The following is an 18,736-nucleotide window of genomic DNA, read 5'->3' as shown; positions in this document are numbered from 1 at the left end:
ACAAGTCGGATGTGGGGCGCTCCTCTCAGCGCCGCCGCTTTTGCTGATAAGATGCCCTTTGTCTTCCGCAGTGTGCGACCCCGTGATGGGAGACAAGTGGAACGGAGAAGGCTCCATGGTTAGTGCTTCCCCGCGTTGGGGTGCGGGCCGTGGGGCTGTTGGCAGCACTCTGAAAGTGTCTGCCTGGGCGAGACACTGCTCTCGGGCCAGAGACACGTCCTTGTCCCTTGTCGGGAAGGAGGGGCGGGGGCTGGCAGAAGAGGTTTCCACGAAGGGCCCCAGAGGAGGTATTTCAGGGCCTTGCATCCCTGTTGCAGCTCTAGCAGCCGCAGATGATTTGCAAAAGAACGAACGTGGCTGTTTTCTAATCGAATTTCAGGTGTGGACACTGAGCTTTGAATTTCCTCTAATTTCCACGTGTCACACAATATACTGCTTTTCTTTGGACTTTCCCCCCAACCATTTAAAAACATAAAAGGCACTCCCAGCCCACCAGCCACACACCAACAGACTGTGGGCCTGGGTTCCCGACGCTGATGTGGGCTGAGCGGGCGGTGTCATCGCACGGATACGGTGGAAAGCCGTTAGTGGGGACCTGACCCGGATCGTCAGGGTGGAGCGTCGGGGCTGGCTGCCCCTGGAGCCTTGGGGTCCCTCCCTCACCCCTCACGCGTCAGCCCGTTCCTGTCTTTTTCCCGCAGTACGTCCCTGAGGACCTCCTTCCAGTTTACAGAGAGAAGGTCGTGCCGGTTGCAGACATCATCACCCCCAACCAGTTTGAGGCTGAGTAAGTCATCTGAGTCGGCTGGAACAGTCAGACCCACCCCCCATCCCCATGGGGAGAGTGACAGGGACCCCGCTGGAGAGTCCCAGTCTGCGGGGCAGGGAGCTGCCAGCCCACCTGAGTGCCAGGGCGGGCACTGGTTGTCAGCAGCAGTGGGCAGTCGTTTCCCCCCGACTCCCTGTGGTCACGCTGGTCCCTGAGCAGCAAGAGCCTCTGGGGACAGAAGGGGGCAGAGGCGCTGTGGCGAAGCCGGGGTGCACGTGGCTGACACGGCCGATGGGACGGGGAGCCCACGCCAGCTGACGCGGGCCACCACCCCGGAGCTCTGAAACCCACATCCCAAATCTCTGCACGAGGTTAAAAGGACCATGCGGGCCCCGCTGCCCAGCGCCATGTTTCCAGGGGCCTTTCTTGGATGCCCGGCCCCCCCGATGGACAGGAGAGCTGGGCACTCGGGGTTGAGGAGTGGCTCCTGGGGCCTTGGGGCGTGAGCGCTGCGGTGGGTGGGTCCCCATCGCGTTCGGCTCTGTTAGGCCGGCAGCGATATCCCCTCTGGCCCCGAGGCCGCCCTATAGAGTGGGGATGGGGCCCCTGGACTCTGGGGGGCCTGGGGTTCCCTCACCCGCGCCTGTCGATGCTGGGGGATGGCGGCCCACCCGGAGGTCCCTGATGGGTGGTGGCTCAGGAACGTAGTGCACTGAGATTTGCAGCTGTTTGCGAGGACGCTGGCTGCCCTCAGTGGCACCGTGTGCTGTGACCGTGCACGGCCGTCCTTCCCCGTTGTTATGTGTAAACGTTAACCACGGTCTGGAACTCCAACCCGCCCCCATGATGTGTGAGTCCCTTTTCACGTTTTAAATTTATTTTTGTTTATTTTATGATTTATTTGGTTGCGCTGGGTCTTGGTTGGGGCACCCATGTGGGATCTGGTTCCCTGACCAGGGATCGAACCCGGGTCCCCTGCGTTGGGAGTGCGGAGTCTTACCCACTGTGCCACCAGGGAAGTCCCGTGAGTCCCCTTTCAAACTGACTCTTGACTGGTCCCCAGACACGGTGGCCGCCTGGTCCGCGACGGCGGGCAGGGGCCAGCCAGTTCCCTGTGGGGCGGGAGGGGTCACCCGTGCACCGCAGGTAGCCCTGGGGCTCTTCCGGGCGATGGCTCAGCTGTGCTTGTCTGCCTCCCAGGTTGCTGAGCGGGAGAAAGATCCACAGTGAGGAAGAAGCCTTAGCGGTAAGGAGGCCGTCCTGTACCTGGCGTGGGGCAGGCAGCCCGGCTCACGGTGGGAGGGGACAGCCACACGCCCTCCGGCGGAGGAGACGGGCACCTGTGTGGCCAGCGTTGGCTTCCCGTCAGCCAGCCACCCGAGGCCCGGGGAACCTTTGCAAATTCCGTTTCGGCCCCTTTTGGTCACCTGCAGCCTAGTGCCTGCTGGGTCTGGGTTCGCCCGCTGCCCGTGCCAGCTGTCTCTGCATGAGCGTCCGGGGCCGTCGCAAAGCGCCGCAGACGGAGCGGCTGAGCAGCAGGGCTTTGCTCTCATAGTTTCGGAGGCCAGGAGCCCAGGCTGGCCGGCTGGCCTGTGCTGTCAGCAGCCTGTAGGGAGAGTCCTTTCCTGCCCCAGCCTCTGGAGGCGGCTGGCAGTCCTCGGTGTTCCCGGGCTTGTGGGCACACCACCCCGGGCTCTGTGTGTGTATGCAGGGTGTGTCTGCACGCACGTGTGAGAGTGCATGTGGGGGGTGTGTGTGTGTGTGCGTGGGAGGATTCCTTGCACGTAATGGACCCGTATCTTTGGGGGCTGGCTGGGCATTTCTGGAGTCCACAAGGCAGGATTCCGGAAGGGAAGGGCGGGCTGGGCCTCTCAGGCAGGAGCTGACACCGCAGCCCTGGGCGAGATTTCTTCAAAGCTCTTTTCAACCTTCCCTCGGTACTTGCCGAGGGTCCATAGGTCTCCTGCTGGGATTTAGCCCCAGGTGGGGTCTGCCACCCCTGCGCTGCATGCCCAGAGCACCAGGGGCCGCCAGGGCCTCACACCTTCCGCGTCTGGGCCTCTTCAGAGGCCGAGCTCACTTCACGGTCCAGGAAACACACACTTGGAGGAGCCAGGTCCCTGGGTCAGAGCTGGCGGCGGCCAGTCGTGGTCACCCCTGGGCCCGTGGGGCTGTGTGTCTGTTTCCCCGATAGGCGGAGGGCTCACTGGGGCAGGAGAGCAGGCTGGGAGGACCCCCCTTCCCTGCTCTGAGGGCCTTGCTCTGAGCTGGCACAGCGGCTGGGGGGTCTCAGAGCCAGGTGACCCTGGGGCAGGAAAGAAGCAGGGCCGTGGGCACAGTGAACCCATCTCTAACACACCTGCCCAGCTTGGGAACCAGAGGAAACTCACGGTACCCAGTGCAGGGTGGGTGCTGGGCTGGTGTCACACCTCGTGTGTGTGTGGGGGCGGTGTGCATGTGATGTGTGTGCGTGCGTGTGGTGGAGGGGGTGTGTACGCGTGCACTTGGGGCATGTGCATGCGTTGTGTGTGTGCATGTGGCGTGTGGGAGTACACGTACGTGCATGTGTGTGCTGGGGGTATATGCGTGCGTGCAGGGTGTGCGCGTGTGCACACGTGTGTGTATGTGGCCGGGGACAGCCTGTGCTCGCAGGGCGTGTTCACAGGCACTTCTCTGAGGCTTTTGCACAAGGAAAACGGGACCACCTACAGCTGTTTAAAAAAAAAGCCACCCAAAGTGACGTCTGTTCCTCATTACCCGGTGACCCTCTGGCCGGTTACCTCCCCAGCCTGCAGGCCCCGGGCCGGTGAGGGGAGGGTTAGTGGTGGTGTCGCCTCCTGCCTGATACGAGGCCTCCCACCTCCCACCCGTCCTGAGCCCCAGTGAGCATTTCGCCCCAGTGTGCTGCTGGGGAGGGGGCGGTAGACGTTTGTTGAACGGCTAAAGGATTGCATAGTTTCCCAGGATGGACAGCGTGGAAGCGCTCATCGCCTGATGGTTGCCGGGCACGGCTCCTGCCGTCCCGGAGCCCAGGCGAGAGAAGATGGTGGCCTGGCTGGTTGGCTCCTTCCTCCGGGGTTCGGGCACAGACGGGGTGCAGGTTGGGACCGATGGACATGCGCCCTTGGACTTGAGGCTGGAGGGAACTGGGACGGCTGGGACCTGGCAGAGCTGTCACTGCTGGGCAGGGCCGGGGCCCACGGTGTGGCCCCTGTTAGCCGTCTCTGTCCCATCCAGGCAGATTGTAAGAAGCTGAGGGGCCGTGGGAGACGGGGTGAGGCCGCCAGGGCCCCGTCTCGGGCGGCCACGCAGCGGCTGATGTGCTCCCCGTGTCCGGTGGCCGCGGGGCGGCTGACGCGCTCCCCGTGTCCGGTGGCCGCGGGGCGGCTGATGCGCTCCCCGTCTCGGGCGGCCACGCGGCGGCTGATGCGCTCCCCGTGTCCGGCGGCCACGCGGCGGCTGACGCGCTCCCCGTGTCCGGCGGCCACGCAGCGGCTGACGCGCTCCCCGTGTCCGGCGGCCGCGGGGCGGCTGATGCCCTCCCCGTCTCGGGCGGCCACGCGGCGGCTGACGCGCTCCCGTGTCCGCAGGTGATGGACGTGCTGCACGCGATGGGCCCCGACACGGTGGTCATCACCAGCTCCGACCTGCCGTCCGCGAGGGGCAGCGGCTACTTGATCGCGCTGGGCAGCCAGAGGACGCGTAAGTCCCCGCCCGGCACTGGGCTCCCTCCCGCCTTCCCGCCGCCTCCCTCGAGGCTTCCGAGGTTTGGGTTCAGTGGAAAGAAAATCGAGCCTGACTCGGCAGGTGGCCAATCTCCCCAACTCCCGACAGCTCCAAGAAAGATCAGACTGAAAACAGAGCCAGGAGAGGTTTCCGTGAATCGGGTGCGGGGAGCGTGGGGTGCTGACTGCTCCACCCGCGGTTACCACGCGGGTGTCTGTGACCGTGCTGGCGGCACACAGATGACATCCCCTCTTACGGGCTTGGGGGTCATGTGGACCAGCCCAGCTGGAGCCCGGCTCCTGGGGAGCCAGGTGTCCCCAGGCCTGCCTCCCCCCAGCCCCCCCACCTCAGAGCTGATGCTGACATCGCTGGGAGGACCGTTCACGCCCTGCTGTGTCAGTCGTTCAATTATGCTGATGCCGCAGCGTAAAATGACACAGAAGGCTGGGGTCACACCAGCTGCCCCGAGCCGTGCCAGGTGTAGCCATCACCACCCCCTCTGTGTCTGTGCAAAAGGACACTTACACACCCAGATACACTCACAGATGCACGTGCATCCACACACACTCACGCCCACGCACGCACCCCAACCTCAGTGAGTGAGCACGGTTCCTCCAGCTCTACCCCCACCCCCATGGCTCCCATCACACATCATCGCATGTTCCGGTCCCTCGTCTTCAGGCTGCATGGTGTCCCCCAGGCCGCCCTGACCCTGTGGCCCTCCGGGGCTCCAGTCTCTCACTTTCTCACTTGGGACGGGCAGCCACTGGGAGGCATGGGGGATCCCTGCAGGCTGAGCCCCCTGACGCTGTGCAGGGGAGGGCAAGCCGGTTCCCGGGCCGCGAGGCCTCTGCCAGCTGCGGGTCTGGGGGCCCAGCTGCCGGACACTTCCCCCCAGGGACCCCCGACGGCTCCGTAGTGACACAGCGCATCCGCATGGAGATGTGCAAGGTGGACGCAGTCTTCGTGGGCACCGGGGACCTCTTTGCCGCCATGCTGTTGGCGTGGACGCACAAGCACCCCAACAATCTCAAGGTCAGTGGGGCACAAATGGGAGAATGTGTTAAGAGCCGGAGGGGTCCTGAGCCAGATGAAAAGGGAGGGCTTCGCTGAGGATGCCAGGGGAGCTGTAGCCTCAGCAACTCGGGGTCTAGACGCGTCGCGCAGGAGGGAAATCCAGTGACAGCTCGTCCTAAAATACGGCCGCTGCAGTCAGACTTGCTGGAGACCCCTCTCTTCCTGGGGATCGTCCCCCCTGCCCCCGCTTTGTGTGTGAATGTCCACAGTGCCCTCGCGTGCTCAGGCACACCCATGCCCTTTGACCTCCTTCTGGGCAGCCGTCCTTCCCCTGGGGGGCAGGCTCGCACCCTCCCCAGCAGTCAGTTCCATGTTGGGAAGTGCACGGCTGGGATGGGGCCCTTCCCCTCACCTGCGGGCTCAGGGGCGAGCGCTGAAATGCTGTGGTTTCCCCACCCCCCTTCCCTCAAGGGCGGAGGGTGAGCACGGACCTGCTTCACGGCCAGCTGGTGCCCAGAGGAGGCCTCGCTGGTCGCCCTCAGCCCACCCCAGATTCAGTTCTGCCCTGGGTCCCAGCGTTGGGGAGGGAGTCCACTTGCCTCCCCAGCCTGAGAAGCCCTGAGTTTTTAACTTTGAGAGGCCAGCAAGCGATGACGTTGGCCGGCTCTGGGGCAGGAGCTCTTTCCCGTGTAGATTCTTTATAACGGATTCCTTCCAGAAACGCTTCTTAAGCACCTACTACATGCCCGGCAGTATTGACAGAGCTGCCTGTGGTCCATTTAGTGCACAGGCCTCTGCTCAGCTCTCCTGGGATCTTCGCAGCGACGGCTCCATGACGGGGGGAGCGTGGGATTGTGGGTCCCCAGTGCCGTGTCAGTGGGCAGCCCCACCCAGGCGGCCTGGGGGCGGGGGCTCAGTGTACTCTCCTCCCTGCAGGTGGCCTGTGAGAAGACCGTGTCGGCCATGCACCACGTTCTGCAGCGGACCATCAAGTGTGCACAAGGTACCACCTCACGGGCTGGCAGGGGTACAGTGCTGCGCTGTGAACAGGGCTGGGGCAGGGGGCAGCGTTGTGGAGCTCCCTGCTGAGCTGGGAACTCAGGGGCGATCCCTAGCATTGGGGGCTCTCACAAAGGCGAGGGAAGGACGAGACGGATTCAGGATCACTTCTGCTGGCTCTGTTCCCATCATTAATGCTCTGCCTGTTCTGCAGCCAGGGCTGGGGAAGGACTGAAGCCCAGCCCGGCCCAGCTGGAGCTGAGGATGGTCCAGAGCAAGAAGGACATCGAGAACCCGGAGATCATCGTCCAAGCCATGGTGCTGTGAGGGCCGCGCGAACCCACCTCCTTAACGCCCAGCGTTAGGTGTCTCCGTTTCCATCCTTGTGAAAAATGTAATGTCTGCCTTAGAGCTGTGACCGAAACTTGGTATTTTTTTCTTCTTTCGTGAGTGTCCAGCATCCACTGATCTTCGTTGTGAAAATGTGCTGGTCGTGCTTTTTAAAAATAACAAAGCGATCACAGAAATTTGTAATTCGGGACCCCAGCTCCCCTCCCACAAGGCTCCTGGAAAACCAGCTCCGTGTTTATGTCTCGAGGGCCTCCTCTCCGGGCTGGCTTGGGGTACATGGTGTACCCCCGTCCTTTGTGCAAGACCCAGGGAGGCCCCTGTGTCTGCATCTCCGAGAGCGAGTCGGGGCTTAGTGTCCACGTCCAGAAAAATGATGGCAAATGTCTTTATTCTGGGTCCGACCGCACCTTCTGTGTTCCTGCTTCAGAACTTTTTGCCTCTTACTTTGCTGCAGGGTAGGCCCCTGGGGGTTTCAGATTCTCCCCTTCTGTTCTTGGTGTGGATGGGCTCCTGCAGCTCACATGCACAGACGCTGCACAGTCACTTTGGCGGGGACCTTCCCAGGACCCCGAAAACCTGCCCGTCTCGCACGTGTCGGGGGACTGCCTTGTAACTCGGAGCGTCTCTAGGGACCGCCTGGGCGACAGGACAGAAGCTGGTACGCGGCCGAGCGCGCCTGTGGGGAGGTCCCTGTGTCGGGCTCCTTTTGGAGAAGTCGCCCAGTTTAGGGCAGAACGGGTCAGGTGCTGTGTGCTTGCCACCTACAGCTGGTGACAACCGTGTCGTGTCCGTGTGCAGGTACAGAGGGCAGGGGTGGGCTCCTGCCCCACCCCCCGTTGGTGTGCTTAACCCCACCGGCCAGTTATCTGACCCCCCTCCCCCATTCCCCCCGCAGCCCCGCAGTCCCGCGTCCTGTGCCAGCCAGGTGCCCGGAAGCGAGAGGCTTCCCGGGGCCGCCGCAGCTCTGCCCCTCCCCACGGCGGGCGGGGGCAGAGCTTCACGGCAGCGGCTGTCACACACCTCGGGCTGGGGCAGCGCCCGCCGTGGCGCAGGCCCTGTCACCAGTCCAGCCGGCCGCTGCGGGGGTGACCTCCCTGGCCCCACTTTACCCAGAATTTTGAGGACCCCCAGGCATGGGTGCAGGCGGGGTCGCCCATCCTCAGCACCCGCCCCGACTCTGGGGGCTGCAGAGGAGCCCACAGTCTGGAGGGGAGCAGGGAGGCTGCAGGATGTTGGGGCCCGGATGTGGTCCCTGGGGAAGCAGGCTCTCCTAGGGCAGCCCTTGTCCCCGACCCCCAGCCTCGCCCCCCAGGCAGGCCCTCTCCCAGAGCCTACACCCTCGTCTGGCTGTGCCCGCGTCTCTAGGACTCTCGCCGCCTCAGTACTGCCTTCTGCCTTTGTTGGAAATGCCCCCGCACGAAGGCTGGCCAGTCTCCACTGGACTCTCTGCACCCTCTTCTTTCCTTTCTTCCCTACTCCACTCACATTCCAAATGTCGTCACTCTCAGGCGTTAGTGCCTGTGCGCAGGGTGGGGGGGCCTCAGCTCCCCTCAGCGGCCGGTGGGTCAGGGCATCTGTGTCCCTGTCATGTTTCCTGGTCCCTGCAGGGCCCGCTGGCCCAGGAGGAAGGGGAAGCCTGTGGCCTGGTGGGGGACAGCCCCCCAGCAGGGCAGCCCAGGGACCAGCCATAGTCCCCCAGGGCCCCGGGCCTCTGCAGAGCCTTTCATGGAAAATACTGTCACTGCCAAACAGAGCTGGGGAGACGGCCACACCGCCAGCCAGCGGGAAATCTCCATTTTCTTCTCTTTCCTTGCTCTTGTTTTTAAACCTTGGAGAACAAGTGTAAGACCAGGGAAGGAGCCAGAGGATCTCCTCTCTTCAGTGAGACGGTGAAGACGCGCCCTGCAGCCATGGTGCTGGGGGTCGTGGCTTGTTCTGTGTGCACCGTGAACTTGAAGGAAATGCACTCTGGATCTTTACGTTTTATGTCCGAGTCCTGGCCCCCGCAGTGGGTTTTACCCTCAATTCTTGATATCATACATAGAACGATGAGAATTGTTCCTCCCGTAAAATCATGAACTCTTCTATCTCCTCCAGCCCTAAAGCCCCAGCCATCTGGAGAGCTGTGGCCTGAACCCCCTGCCCTAAGAGAAGGAGATCGAGGCTCCGGAACCGTAGCTTCTGTGGGAAAGCACGTTCGACCTCCCCACCCGAGCAGAGTGCACTTTTTGTCGTGACGTTGCTGAACCTGTGTATCTCAGGCTCGTTTCTGCTGGGACCTAGTCCATCTGTCACGATGACAGCAGAGGCCCCCGGTTGTCTCTGTTCAGAATTTCCCATCTAGAAGTTCCATGGCAGTCGCAGTGGGTTTTGATACAGTTTAGGTCCAAGTTAGAATTCACCTTTTTTTTTATATTCCCTTTCCACAGTTTAGTAACATGGAAAATAATCATTTATTTTAAGATGAGAGAAATATTGGCCCTGAAATGCTTGCTTATTACCAGAGTGTAGATTTCAGACCTTCTCCTGGACCTTAAAGATGGATTCCAAAACACGGTCCTTGTTTTTTAACCAGTCTTGAATCATTGCCAAGTCCCGCAAAGGTAACCAGGTTAGTCTGCGCCGCTTTTGCCGTGCAGGCCGGTGGGGGTAGAGCAACGATGCTTTGCTTGTTGTCCTGTCCTCAAACTCTTAGGACCAGTCTTCAGAGTATGTTCCATTTTGCGTGGCCGAGCCTGGCTTGACGCTTCTGACCTCACCGCTTGAACCTCACGTTCACTCATCAGTTGAAAGGCAGAGAAGAGGGGGGACAGCGTTCCGTCTGGAGGCCGCTGGACCCCCAGTGTGCACACGCCCTCTCAGGACCACCTGCCTGCGGCAGCGGGGCCCGTGTCTGTGAATCAATACCCGTGACCACGGGGCTGGGCTGCGCTCCACTCTGGCGCCAGAATCACCCGGAATCCCTGCCTTGGCCACCTGCCTGGTCTCAGGCCTCATTCACACATGTCTCCCCATGGGCAGGGGTTGGCTCAGCCCCCAGCACCTGCCTGGGCCGGAAGGAGGGCAGTTGTGAGTGAGCGGAGTGGGTTATGTGCCAGCAGGGACGCGGTGAATGTGGTCCGTCCTGGCTTTCTGAGTGGGTGGGAGCCACGTGGCCCCCAGACTCACTTCTCAGATCCTGAGCCCACCCGTTTCCATTCCACGCCAGGCTGCAGGGGGCTTTCCTTCGCATCACCTTGTGTGGTTCTTTGCGTCGGGACCCCCTGGAGAGCTGCTCCCGTGTCTATAGAGGGAGCACGTCAGTTGGTGGGCACTTGGGGAGAGGTGGCTCTGGGAGCCCAGGTCCACGGCCCTAGGCCGGGAAGCCTTGAGCTTGGGCCTGTTGGTCAGGATGCACATCCACCCAGGAGACCCTTCCATGTTCTCCAGGTCGGCCCATGGGCGTCGGTCAGGCTGGGCCCCCGCGGAGCAGGGATCGGGCACCGCCCGCACAAGGGTGGCCTTGGAGCTGTGTGCAGAGTTGGTGTACCCTCGCGTGCGTTTGCTTCTGCAGCCGACAGTGTCATGAACTCCTGCCTGTTTTTACAGACAGCGCTGTGGTTTGAGAATCTAGTCACGCGCTTCCGGCCTCTGCCAGAAGGGGGCGACGAGGGCAGAGGTCCCTGCCCCCTCCCTGGTAGGTGACACACAGCAGCTGCCCTTCAAGGGGCTTTTTCTTTGGGGCATTAGTCTTTCCTGTCCGGTGACTGGAACCAGGCTTTGTAGTCTGCTGCACGGCACGGGGAGGAGGCCCGTCAACGTGTCCCGCTGCCACGTGGCCTGGGGCCCTAGTTCCTAAAACTGAGCTCTCCCGTAGCGCATGTCTTCCCGCGGACTCCTGCAGCTCATTCTTGGTTCAGAACGTTTTCTGTTCTTAATGTGCAAAGACACCGATTAAGAAAGGATGTCTTACGAACTCCATTCCTGCCTTTCGTTAGAGGTTTGCGCTCACGACGCGGTGTGTGCGTTTGGTCATCTGATGAGTAATCTTAGGTCTGACTTAGAGACTGTTTTACAACTTTATATGAATGAAAAGTTCTTCCTAGAATTTTTTTTTAACTTCTGTTAGAGTAAACAGGTGTGTTTAAAGCTTTCCACTGTCGGAGCTGAGCAGAGCCCTGTACTCAGAGCGGGAGACCCTATGTCCATCTCTGACCCTCAGGGAGGGGCCCCAAGCTCCAGGGTTGCAGTGAAGGAAGCTCCCAGCCCCACATCAGCGTGGGGCAGGTCCCCGGTCTTCTGTAGCAGGAAACCCGTTCTGGGAGGACATACCTTCGTGAGGCCATGGGCCACTCACCCTGGCCTGGGGCATCACTGCCCTGCAAGGGCCAGGACTGGGCAGGCAGGGGAGGGCACGCCGCCCTAGGCCCCTGTGCTTGTGAAGCCCCCAGGCAGGCCTTACTCCTTGTGCGTCCGAGGACGCAGAGCCGGGCACCCTCCCTTGTGCTCTTCTGAGCCGGAGCCGGGTCAGTGGGTTTTGGGCCACTAGTTGCTTTCTCACTGAGGACCCAGGTTCTGGCACAAGGAGAGTGGGTGTAGGGCATGGTGGGGGGTCAGGACAGAAAGGGGGGGAATCAGTAAGCCTGGCAGCAACACCCCCAGTGTGCCCCAAAACTCCAGCCTTAGTGCATTCCTGCAAAATATCTGGGACTGTCGTCTTGATGATGGGAGGTGTAGATGTTGATAGATGGGGAAACGGAAGTGAAGTCTTAATTTACCCCATGCAGCCCCTGAAGGATAAGAAGTACGTGGGTGGCGTTTTGAATGTTTTGAGGTTTAGCTGCATACTTTCTGATTTAGAATTTTCGTTGGGATTTCCCCCAACAGTTGCAAAACTGGACCTCCTGGAGGACTGAGGCACTGACTCAGGCCAGTCGACGCCAACCCAGTCCTTCCCTAACTGAGCTCAGATTCTGGGGGCTTCTCGGGGGAAGCAATGCAGCCTTGGGACACAGCTCGATCCCGGCTGCAAGTTGGCGGGGGGCGGGGGCGTCTCTGTGTTTCTGGCAGTGGTTTCACTAGCCCCGTGCTCTACCAACCCCACCTGTGCGCGTGTGGATGTGTTTTAAACGTAAAACTCGTTCCAGTGCTGTAGAGGCTGTGTCTGTCTGTACTGGTCTTACTGACTTATAATTATCACAAATAAATATTTTCATGGTGATTGTGTTGAAGTGTGATTTCTTTTTTCCAGAGGAGCTCCCTTCTGTGAACTAGGACCTAAAGCTGTGTTAAACAGCCAACCAAGCAGTGGTTACTGCTGGGGACGGAGGGCAGCCGATTCCCTCGGGGAAGGACCTGACATCCCTCTTTCGGGGAAGGACCTGCACTGTCCTGCCTGCCATGGCCAGATGCCCTCTCCTGCTCTGTTCTCTGCCCTGGGAGGGCTGGTTTGGATGCTCTGGGCAGGGGGCTCCAGGCGGGCTTCCCACAGGATTGGGCTCCCTTTCCCAGCCCCTCCCTGCCCGGTTCTGAGGACCAGCTTCAGTCACTGACCAGCTGCTTCCGGCTTCCTTCACACCTGGGTGGTGACAGCGCTGGTCCTGTGAGCCCGGCAGGTACCTGCTCTCCCCAGGATCAGCCCACATCTCTGTAAATAAGGCCTCAGGTCGCCTCCGGGCAGCACCTGGCCCTGCTGGACAGGCAGGGAGGGGTGGGCGAGGACACGGGATCCTGTCCCAAGTGCCTCTGACTCGACCTCTCAGATCCGCTTCCGCCAACCCTGTGCTGCTCTGCTCACCAGCAAGGCCCTCCTGGCCTGGACTCCGCCTCCTGGTGACAGTCTCCTGTGGCTGCTGTGACACGTTCCCACTAGTTGAGGAGCTTAAAGCAACACAGATGTATTCTTTCACCGTCTGGAGGTCAGATGTCTGAAAACGGTGGGCAGAGCTGGCTCCTGCCGCGGGCTCCGGAGACACTCTTCCCTGCCTGCCTTTTCCAGCTCTGGAGGCACCTGTGTTCCTTGGCTCATGGCCCCTCCTCCACCTTCAGTCTCTCTGACACTGACCCTCCTGCGTCCCTCTCACGGGGACCCTGTGATGACGCTGGGCCCACCCGGCTATGCCAAGACCATCTCCCCATCTTAAGACCCTTAGCTTAATCACATGTGCCAAGTCCCTTTTGCTGTACAAGGTAACATCCACAGGTTTCGGGCACTGGGACACGTGTTGTATGGAACTTTCCAGGGGCCTCTGGGATCTCAGCCACACAGCGTCGTCCTATCTATAACTCTGCCTAAGTTAGGTCACTGAAGAAATTCCCCATGAGGTGCAGACTCAGGCCGGCCCCTGCGGCGATCTGAACCTGCACAAGGCTGTCCCAGGCCCCCTCCATGGTGTTGCTCTGCTTTCCCTGGAGTGTGGCTGTCATCCATGACCTTGGGGTACGGGGTAGGGGGGATGGGGGAGAGGAAGGGAGAGGAGAGTAGGCCCTTTCCTCCCTCTTCCATCCATCCCTTCCCCCACTGCTGAAGATTTATTCAGATATAATTCACATTACATGCAGTTTGCCCACTTTGAGTGTAGAATTCAGGGTCTCGTTATAAAGGTGGCACCCTTGAAAAGGATGCTAAATTTAGCTTTGACTGGTGTCTCCCCCAAAATCAATGGTGTCCTCCAATAAGTCAGGGCCACCAGAACCTCAGAATGTGACCTTATTTGGAAATAGGATCTTTGCAGATGTACTAGTTGAGGTCCCATTGCATTAGGGTGGACCTAAATCTGGTAACTGGGGTCCTGGTGGGATGAGGAGGGACACAGACACACAGAGGCAGACGCGTGATGCAGCCACAAGCCCAGGGACGCCTGGGGCCTGGCAGCCCTGGCAAACCAAGAAAATGCGTTGTGTTGAAAGTAGGGTCCTTAAAGGGGAGGAGTGGGCCCTGAGGCCTGGGATGGGGACGTTTGGAAGGACACGTCCGAGGCTCTTGAACCCCTAATTCCTCCAGACGCCCAGCAGCCCACCACACTCGCCCTGGCTGAAAATCAGCTCCCGCACCTGGAGACCAAGCAACAGCCACACACCTGAGGCAGGTGCCTCGCAGACCGACACGCTTCCCTTCCAGATGCACCTCTACCACCTCTGGAGCTCCAGGCCAGTCACCAGCCGGGTCCCAGCCAAGCGGAGAGGGAAGCATAGGCCTGAGCGGCCAGGAATGCCCTACACGCCCAGGAAGTGCAGGACTGGCTCCTGGGTGCCGGCGGCCATGGGGAGCGTCAGGTGGGCAGGGGTCTCCGGGGTGGGAGACGGTGCAGACCACGTGCAGCCCAGAGGCTGAGCTCGTAACGGCCTTGCAGGCTGATGGCGCTCGGCGGTACGTGCAGGGTTACCACCTCTCCTGCCCATACCTGACCATCTCTATACCAGAGCCAGAAATGTGCCAGTGTGTCTGAGGACATCTCGAGCTAATGCTCGAGAATCGGATTTGCTGAATAAAATGTATTCGCGTATTTATGTATTTATTCATTTCTGGCCGCGCCACGCAGCTTGCGAGATCTTAATTCCCCAACCGGGATGACCCTCGCGCTCGGCAGCGAAGGCCCGGAGTCCTAACCACTGGACCGCCAGGGAATTCCCTCAAATCCTGTATTTTAGAGACAGGATAGAGTCACAGCAACGGAGGCGTGTGGAGCTGCGGTTAGAACACAGGCTCCTGGAATCCTGGGTCTACAGCCCGCCTGCTGTGACCTGGGCATCCCCCACCCCTGCTCCGCCGCTCAGGGGGAGGGGTCTCAGGCCGCACGAGGCCCAGCGGGGGCTCCACCCTGGACAGTTCGCACCTCGTGACACCTCTCTACTGTGATTACGGCTTCAGATGAAGAAAAAACCCCAAAACAGAAAATTTGTGAACACTGAAAAAATACATACATTTAAAGATAACACAAGCCGTCCTTGAAAGTAGTTTACTTAAGACCATTGCCTGGGAGACAAAAATGAACACAGTGAGAATGAGGAATAGAGACACCGGAGAGGTGCATCCCCCCCCCCCCGAGTGGCACCACGTGAGGTCCCAGACACAGGTTGGCAGTGGAGAGACCCACATGGGCGACGGGCTCTGTGCAAAATCGGGACTAGAAGTAGGTCAGCTCGTCGTGTCTGCCTTTGTGGGTCTGGTAGCTGGCCAAGGCCAAGGGCTTATTCTCGTGTGGGAGGCTTTCAAATACTCGAATGTGCACGAAGTTATCATCATCCACTTGAACCTGGAAAGACAGTCCAGTGAGGGGCGGGCGTGGCCTCTGACCCCTGCTCCACTGGCCTCGGCTGGACTGGGAGAAAGGCCCCGGGTGCCAGGAGGCCATGTCCCTTCAGGTGACCAGCGACTGGGCTGAGGACATTCCCACCTTCCTCCATCGAGTGCACGGGACGCCCTCGTTGCCCCAGCCAGCACCCGGCACCCACACTCACTCCATCAGAGCCCCGAGTCCCCGAAAGGCTCGGTCCTCCCCTCCAGGAGGCTGTGCGCACACGTGCACACACACGCGCGCGCGTGCACACGCATGCTCATTTTAGATGGCCAGCAACCCCCTGAAGCTGGGGGCTGCCACTCGACCCTCTTAAGCACCCCTGCCCAGGCACCTAGGCGCCCCCAATTCAGGCCAGACCCTCCGAAGAGGCTGACATCCCACCTTGATGAAGAAGACCCTCCCGGCGACCACCTGGCTCTTGAACTCCACAGCCTTGAACATCGGGAACTTCTTCTCCTTCTCTTCCAGCTGGGCCCTCACCTGGGGGAGGGGAGAACGGAGAGACACGTGCACTTACTTGAATTAAGTGTCACGGCTGAACTCTGATGCCGGCCCTCTACAGACTTTCTGTAACACGACTGTTCTTCACAACTGAGCAGACACATTAAATTGTCAGCTCTGATGATAAAGTATAGAAAACAGCTCTCTAATTCTGCCGAGTTTCAACGGTACCATTTCTCTGTATCATTTTCCCCTTCTTTTCCAGGCATGGAATAGTTTGATACTTTCATCATCACGACAACGTATGTAAGTTCATACCCTGGTTTTCTCTTTTACTTAACAGACAGTTCATTGCAAAGAGTATATATAGTTTTTTAATTACTCTTTTAAATTCTTTTTTTAATTTTAATTTTTGCTGCATCGGGTCTCAGTTGCCGAACGTGGGCTCTCCCTTGCGGCGTGCGGGCTCAGTAGTTGTGGCGCACAGGCTCAGTAGTTGTGGCATGTGGGCTTAGTTGCTCTGCGGCATGTGGGATCTTAGTTCCCTGACCAGGGCTCAAACCTGCGTCCCCTGCATTGGAAGCAGGATTCTTGACCACTGGACCACCAGGGAAGTTCCTAATTACACTTTTATTTGTTTATTTTTAAAGAAATTATATTTATTTATTAATTTATTTTTGGCTGCATTGGGTCTTCGTTGCTGCTTGCGGGCTTTCTCTAGTTGCAGCGAGTGGGGGCTACTCTTCGTTGTGGAGCATGGCCTCTAGGCATGCGGGCTTCAGTAGCTGTGTCACACGGGCTTCAGTATTGTGGCACACGGGCTCCGTAGTTGTGGCGCACGGGCTTAGTTGCTCCGCGGCATGTCGACCTTCCCAGACCAGGGATTGAACCTGTGTCCCCTGAACTGGCAGAAGGATTTTTAACCACTGCACCACCATGGAAGTCCCTAATTACTCTTTTAAAATTGAAAGCTAAAACAGTTAAAAATGTTAAACTAAATTTAATATTAAATTTAATCTTCCATCTTCTAGATGTGCCTTAGTTCTCTTAAGAATTCCCAATTTCTTGTGTGACAGATAATGCAGCAGATAACACTTTTGCAGGGAAATTGCTTTGCTGCATTTTTAGATGATTTCTCTAGCGTGCAGTGCCTTTGGGCGGAGGCTGTCCCTGATCCTTCGTGTCAGATGGTAATCACACTTTCCGATGAGTCCTGTTACCCAGGGTCTTGGCCTTTTGGGAACTGAGCATTCTGATGGAGGAAGGGGGGAGCAGGTTGTTCTGTCTTGACTTTAAAACCTCATCTAGTTTCAAAGTGCTCCGGCTGCTCTCTGGGTTACCGGCAGGCACTAGAGCGCGCTGACTCTGCACTGCAGTCACAGGACCCGTCCTAGAGGGCCAGAGGATTTCACTGAAGCCCGGAAGCATGCTGCTTTGGGAGCTGAGGGGGTCACCGCCACACATGCCAGCGAGTCCCTGTGGCAAAGGCCTTCAGGGAGGGGGGCTCCCTGTGGATAAGGTGGGCAGAAAGGACTGAAGGGAGGGTCAGGAAGTGAGAAGGCGGGCCGCCTTCTCTCCACGCAGCTGCCACGGCTCCCACGGCGGTGCGCGTGTCCCCAGGGGCTGGTGCCCACCTGTGTCTGAACACTCCCCCGTGGGGCCCTTCTTCCTGCCAGGTGCCTGCCAGGTCTGCAGGGAACTGACCCTGCAGACAGTTTACAAGGCCAGGGGGGTGAGTGACACCCACAGACCCTCCCGGGAGTCTGAGATGGAATCGTCTCTCTCTCTGCTTCAGGGGGGCTTGCACAGAGCCCCCGCCCTGTGCAAGGACTGATGGCTTGAGAAAACCCTAAACGAGGTGGCGGGACAGAGCATGTGCAGGCGGCGAACGCCAGGCCAGGCCACGGCCTGAGGGACGGCAGGTCACTGACACCGCTGCCTGCCGGCCAGGAGAAAGGTGAGCTGGGCTGTAGCCAGGGGGTGTGCAGAAGGCCCCGGGTCACTTAGGAAGCTGCCAGTTCCCGGCCCTGAGGGGACCAGGTGGGGCAGAGGGCCAGGGAGGGCCCTAGGACAGGGCTGGAGGAGACGGGGGCGGAGTGCAGCACCACGACGTCCTTCTGACCCGGGCCGGTCTCTGGCCTCTGATCTTCTCACGTGCAGCCCAGACTGTCCCCAAAGCGTCAGTACAAAGGGCCACCAGATGGTGCCCATCCCCTCACAGAGACCACCCAGCACAAAGGCAGCCTCCTTGCTCCCAGGGGCAGTGAGAACGGTCCACTGACGTATAACTTTCACGGAACTGACCCCAAATGAAGGGGCCCTTTGAGACAGTAACCCTTCCCTCCCGAGTGAGCTGACACACGTTTAAAGTCCACATGACAAGTGGGGAATTCTCAGGCCTGGAAAACCACGAAGAGGCGGGAAGGGGTCTTGCTTGTCAAGAGCCGACTTTGCTGACACACGAGGATAGGCAGGGCAGGCCCGGCTCCTCCCACCCTCACCTGGTCCTTGGGTGCAGGTGCCTTCCTCGGAACCCGGCCCGACAGCTGCCCAGGGTCCGAACCAGGCTCTGCCTCCGTGACCCAGGCTGGACTGCGTTTCGAAGCTGTTCAACGTAGAACCTCAAACGTACACGAAAGTGCTAGACTAACAGCCTAGTCTAGGACGCCTGTGGACCCCGTCCCCGGACTCACTCAGGGTTACTTCACCCCTCCTACTGTACCGTTTGCTCTCTAAGTGCTTTTCCCCAACGGGCACGTCGCGGCCCTACCCCTGTGGACAGCTCCGCTCGCGGGTGCGCTTCCCAGGCGGGAAGGGGCATCGGCCTGCGCCCAGCCCGGCCCACGGCGGGATGCGCTCGGGCGCACCGCCTCTGTCCCAGCGGCGATGCCTACGGGCTGCCCGGGCCCCCAGGACCCCATCCGCCCCCCGGGGCCCTGACCTGGTCGGCGATGGCCTGGGTGTCGGCCGTGGCCGGCTGCGTGGGGGTGGGCGCGCCGCACATCATCTCGGCGGCGGGCGTGGACACCAGGCGGCGGGCACTCGGGAGCAGCGGACGCGCACGAGCAGCGGACTCTGGCGGGAGCAGCTGACCGAAATCAAGCCGCCGGACCTGGCGCGGCGGTCACGTGACGCGCGGGCGGAACCACGGCGC

The 18,736-nt window shown here is 60.1% G+C and overlaps 2 protein-coding genes across 2 annotated transcripts in view; one reads left to right on the top strand and one right to left on the bottom strand.

The window, feature by feature from the left end:
- The window catches only part of PDXK (pyridoxal kinase), a 30,063-nt gene extending 18,001 nt beyond the window's left edge, over positions 1 to 12,062 (top strand). Inside the window, exons 5-11 of the mRNA XM_030835530.3 lie at positions 72 to 118; positions 702 to 787; positions 1,970 to 2,015; positions 4,360 to 4,471; positions 5,394 to 5,530; positions 6,449 to 6,515; positions 6,726 to 12,062. Of these exons, the coding sequence (XP_030691390.1) occupies positions 72 to 118; positions 702 to 787; positions 1,970 to 2,015; positions 4,360 to 4,471; positions 5,394 to 5,530; positions 6,449 to 6,515; positions 6,726 to 6,838 (608 nt within the window). The 3' untranslated portion in view covers positions 6,839 to 12,062. The remainder of the gene's footprint in view (positions 1 to 71; positions 119 to 701; positions 788 to 1,969; positions 2,016 to 4,359; positions 4,472 to 5,393; positions 5,531 to 6,448; positions 6,516 to 6,725) is intronic.
- A 2,768-nt stretch (positions 12,063 to 14,830) lies between these two features.
- CSTB (cystatin B) lies at positions 14,831 to 18,713 on the bottom strand. Its single transcript, XM_030835531.3, has 3 exons — positions 18,524 to 18,713; positions 15,523 to 15,621; positions 14,831 to 15,096 (listed from the first exon to the last, which is right to left on the bottom strand). The coding sequence occupies exons 1-3, from the start codon at positions 18,587 to 18,589 to the stop codon at positions 14,968 to 14,970; spliced, it is 294 nt and encodes a 97-aa protein (XP_030691391.1). The 5' UTR covers positions 18,590 to 18,713; the 3' UTR covers positions 14,831 to 14,967.
- Positions 18,714 to 18,736: the final 23 nt, after the last annotated feature.

The sequence above is a fragment of the Globicephala melas genome, chromosome 4, assembly GCF_963455315.2.
Source record: "Globicephala melas chromosome 4, mGloMel1.2, whole genome shotgun sequence".
In the NCBI taxonomy this organism is placed as follows: Eukaryota; Metazoa; Chordata; class Mammalia; order Artiodactyla; family Delphinidae; genus Globicephala; species Globicephala melas.
The sequence above is the reverse complement of the archived record's forward strand: the minus strand, read 5'-3'. Positions and strand labels throughout refer to the sequence as shown.

Excerpts from the sequence above, each read along its gene's own strand:
- CSTB (XM_030835531.3), bottom strand. The coding sequence starts at position 18,589 with ATGATGTGCGGCGCGCCCACCCCCACGCAGCCGGCCACGGCCGACACC. Across the intron at positions 15,622-18,523 it reads CCCAGGCCATCGCCGACCAG|GTGAGGGCCCAGCTGGAAGA; the intron begins GTCAGGGCCCCG and ends CCCCTCCCCCAG. Across the intron at positions 15,097-15,522 it reads GGAGGGTCTTCTTCATCAAG|GTTCAAGTGGATGATGATAA; the intron begins GTGGGATGTCAG and ends CTGTCTTTCCAG.